Source organism: Schistocerca piceifrons, unplaced genomic scaffold, assembly GCF_021461385.2.
Source record: "Schistocerca piceifrons isolate TAMUIC-IGC-003096 unplaced genomic scaffold, iqSchPice1.1 HiC_scaffold_1544, whole genome shotgun sequence".
NCBI classification, from domain to species: Eukaryota; Metazoa; Arthropoda; class Insecta; order Orthoptera; family Acrididae; genus Schistocerca; species Schistocerca piceifrons.
Window position 1 is genome coordinate 2,082,875 of NW_025727396.1, and position 4,387 is coordinate 2,087,261.

At 37.4% G+C, this 4,387-nt stretch overlaps 1 protein-coding gene across 1 annotated transcript; it reads right to left on the reverse strand.

Annotated features, from left to right (window-relative positions):
• Window positions 1-277: 277 nt before the first annotated feature.
• Window positions 278-1,711, reverse strand: LOC124734618 (piggyBac transposable element-derived protein 4-like). Its single transcript, XM_047248550.1, has 2 exons — window positions 834-1,711; window positions 278-389 (listed from the first exon to the last, which is right to left on the reverse strand). Exons 1-2 carry the CDS (start codon window positions 1,709-1,711, stop codon window positions 278-280), a joined length of 990 nt encoding a protein of 329 aa, XP_047104506.1.
• Window positions 1,712-4,387: the final 2,676 nt, after the last annotated feature.

Below are 4,387 nucleotides of genomic sequence, written 5' to 3' on the forward strand. Positions count from 1 at the left end.
GTGTCACAGGAATGGTTCAAAACATAGACAGTAAGAAGAACCAGTCTTCTTCTGCTTGAGTCGGCATTGTTCCGTTTGTGTTTAATTCCGATGCAATTTCTGTGTTTCATCGCCAATAAGAAGGTCAGAGGGATACAGTAAACCTGAAGTGAAGCATCGGAATCTATAAGTAGTGTCACAGGAATGGTTCAAAACATAGACACTAAGAAGAGTTAGTTTTCTTGTACTTATGTCGGCATTGTGCCTTTTGTATTTAACCCTGCTGTTCTGTTCACTTTTACTTGACATATATACTGTTCGGGTCAATATGACCCGACATATCAAAATGCTTTAGAAACATAAATTTTGGTACAGTTTTAGCTATCGACATTGTTGTTCTATTCCAGTACCTTGTTAGTAATAATAATAATAATAATAATAATAATAATAATGGGTAATAATAATAATAATAACAATGCATACAACTTTATTGAGGGATATTTTTCATTTAAATATGCACATAAATTTGAAACAACAGACAGTTTCCATTACAGGCATTCAACTTAGAAAGCACTACAGTTTTTCCATACTTCTATTCTTATTGTTGACAGTTTAGACGTAAGTATTGACATTTTCTAACAACAGACAGTTGTCATTACAGATATTCATCTTAGAGCACACTACAGTACAGAACACACTACAGTTTTTTTATTACATTCCAACATAGAAAGCACTACAACTTTAGAATCCTCTCTTCTTACTGATTGTAGTTTAGGCACAAGTATTCACATAAATTTGAAACAACAGAATTTTCAATACAATCATCTTATAAAATACTACAGTTCTTTTCTTACTGCTTGCACTGTGGACACAAGTAGGTTACATGTTTCTTGCAAATATGTTTACTACATTTTCCACACACCATGTTTGTTTTATTGTCATTACTTGATGGACAGAACTTACAGCGTGCACGTTTTGTAGATTTTCTTGTTGTTACCGATTCTGACACACCACCCACATCATTCGGGTTTTGGATGCTTGTGACCATTCTCAAAGAATCTTCTGTTCTTGGGAAATGCGTTCTTGATGCAATATGTTCTTTTATCAGTGACTTTCCAAGTTCCTCCAAGAATATTCTCCTTCTAGTCAATTTGCTTGCATTCCAATTAGGGTCAACCGAAATCCACAAAACGTATGCATTATAAGCAGAAACATCAAGAATATTGTAGAAAACTATCATTGGCCACCTATTACTTTTTCGTTTGCATGTATATGTACCTAATAACTGATCAAGCGTGTCTACAGCACCTTTGGTTGAATTATAGTCCAAAATCATTTTTGGCTTCTTATCAGCCCTGTCACTGATTTCCGCATCATGGTGGAGAGTGCTCATAAGTACAACATTCTTGTGTCTCTTAGGAATATAATTAACCACAGTAGTGTCATTTGTGAAGTAAAATGAAGAGCTGTGTACCTCCTTGTTGGTCATTTTGTGTGGAAGCTCCGGCTTATTTTTCCGTATAGTTCCCAACATAGTCAATTTCCTTTTCAGAAGCAGCTGCCCCAAATTGTACGACGTAAAAAAGTTGTCACACGTGATATTCTGACCACGTAACTCAGAAGTGAGATCAGATACCACCCTCATTCCCTGATTTCTTTCTGGTGCCGCTCCACTCACCTTTCCTGTATAAATTTGGGCTTTCAGTACGTATGAAGTTTTGCTGTCACACATGGTCCATATTTTGATCCCATATTTTGCCGGTTTACTTGGGATATACTGCTTGAATGGACAGCGACCTCTAAATGCTACTAACTGCTCGTCAACAGTAACATTTTCTCCTGGATTATACAGTTTAGGAAGGACCTCTACCCACTTCTCCCAAATACTACGAATTGCGGCAAGTTTGTCAGTACGTCGTCCTTTCCTCTCTAGTAGATTTCTTGTCAAATCGCAGGACACGTGATATCTTACAGAATGTTTCATGAGACATGGTTGCTCGAAATATGTTTCGCCCAGTATCTTTATCCCACAAACTTTTTGTAGACTCCCCATGAGATCGATATACACCCGCTAGGAGTAAGAGTCCTAAGTATGCATGGAAAAACAGAACCATCAATATCTGTCCACTGTTCACCATAAACTCGCTGCCCTTCAATATTTGTCATCTCTATTATTTCATTTTGAAGCGCTGTGTGAAATACTGCTTCAAATGAACATTTTACATCAGATATTCTGCTGACTGCATACCTGGTAACTCCTGGGGTACTCTTGATGATGTTCGAAGCTGGTAGGCGACCATGTTGTGCTGGTGGATGCAACTGCCATTCTATATTCCCATTTTTAGAAAGAAAAGTCTCTACACTATTTTGTATGGGCTGTGGACTGTCGTAACTGTCATCGGAACACTCGCTTTCAGATGCATTGCTGATGTGATCTTCAAACTCAGAAAGTGATCCTTCATCTGGTGAGGCATTTACTATTTCTTCCAACTCACGATCATTCAATGGTCTCATCGCCATGGTGTCACAAGTCAAACTGGGCAGAAACAAAGCATTCCAATTATTGAGAACTGCCAATTATTATTTCCTGGGGAAAGCAACAAACAAGCCCATTGTTGTGAACGCATGGAGCTTTAGGTGATTGTTGAGAGTAAGTTGGAATGATGCAGTCACTATTCCCACACAACACAACAAAAATAATTTTCGCCATTTCCAGATTTTAGAAATAAATACGAGTTACACTAAACATATTTGTGTCGGGTCATTATGACCCGAACATTACATATGCAACTATTACAGTTGAAGCCCAAACTTCTTAAACTTTTTTAAAACCTTTTAAAACACATGCTGCTCATCCATTTTCAGACAAAGTCACAAAGTTTCATAAATATATATTGGTATTTACATAATGTAAAATAACGTTCATATTCGTTTCGGGTCATATAGACCCGAACAGAACAGCAGGGTTAAATCCGATGCAATATCTGTGTTTCATCGTCAATAAGAAGGTCAGAGGGATACAGTAAACCTGAAGTGAAGCATCGGAATCTATAACTATTGTCACAGGAATGGTTCAAAGCATAGAGTGTAAGAAGAGTCAGTCCTTTTGTACTTAAGTCGGCATTGTGCCTTTTCTATTTAATTCCGATGCAATTTCTGTGTTTCATCGTCAATAAGAAGGTCAGAGGGATACAGTAAATCTGAAGTGAAGCATCGGAATCTATAACTAGTATCACAGGAATGGTTCAAATCATAGGCAGTAACAAGAGTCAGTCTTCTTGTACTTAAGTCAGCACTGTGCCTTTTGTATTTAATTAAGATGCAATTTCTGTGTTTCATCGTCAATAAGGATGTCAGAGGGATACAGTAAACCTGAAGTGAAGCATCGGAATCTAAAACTAGTGTCACAGGAATGGTTCAAAACATAGACAGTAGGATGAGTCAGTCTTCTTGTACTTAAGTCGGCCTTGTGCCATTTGTATTTAATTCCGATGAAATTTCTGTGTTTCATCGTCAATATGAAGGTCAGCTGGATACAGTAAACCTGAAGTGAAGCATCGGAATCTATAACTAGTGTCACAGGAATGGTTCAAAACATAGACAGTAAGAGGAGCCAGTCTTCTTGTACTTGAGTCAACATTGTTCCTTTTGTATCTAATTCCGATGCAATTTCTGTGTTTCATCGTCAATAAGAAGGTCAGAGGGATACTGAAAACCTGAAGTGAAGCTTCGGAATCTATAACTAGTGTCACAGGAATGGTTCAAAGCATAGACAGTAACATGAGTCAGTCTTCTTCTACTTAAGTCAGCATTGTGCCTTTTTCATTTAATTACGATGCAATTTCTGTGTTTCATCGTCAATAAGGATGTCAGAGGGATACAGTAAACATGAAGTGAAGCATCGGAATCTATAACTAGTGTCACAGGACTGGTGCAAACATAGACAGTAAGAAGAGTTAGTTTTCTTGTACATAAGTCGGCATTGTGCCTTTTGTATTAATTCCTATTCATTTTCTGTGTTTCATCCTCAATAAGAAGGTCAGAGGGATACAGTAAACCTCAAGTGAATCATCGGACTCTATAACTTGTGTCACAGGAATGGTTCAAAACATAGACTGTAAGCAGAGCCAGTCTTCTTGTACTTGTGTCAACATTGTTCCTTATGTATTTATTTCCGATGCAATTTCTGTGTTTCATCGTCAATAAGAAGCTCAGAGGGATACGGTAAACGTGAAGTGAAGTATCATAATCTATAACTAGCGTCACAGTAATGGTTTAAAACTTAGACAGAAGAAGAGTCAGTCTTCTTGTACTTAAGACGGCATTGTGCCTTTTGTATATAATTCCGATGCAATTTCTGTGTTTCATCGTCAATATGTAGGTGAGACGGATATAGTAAACCTTAAAT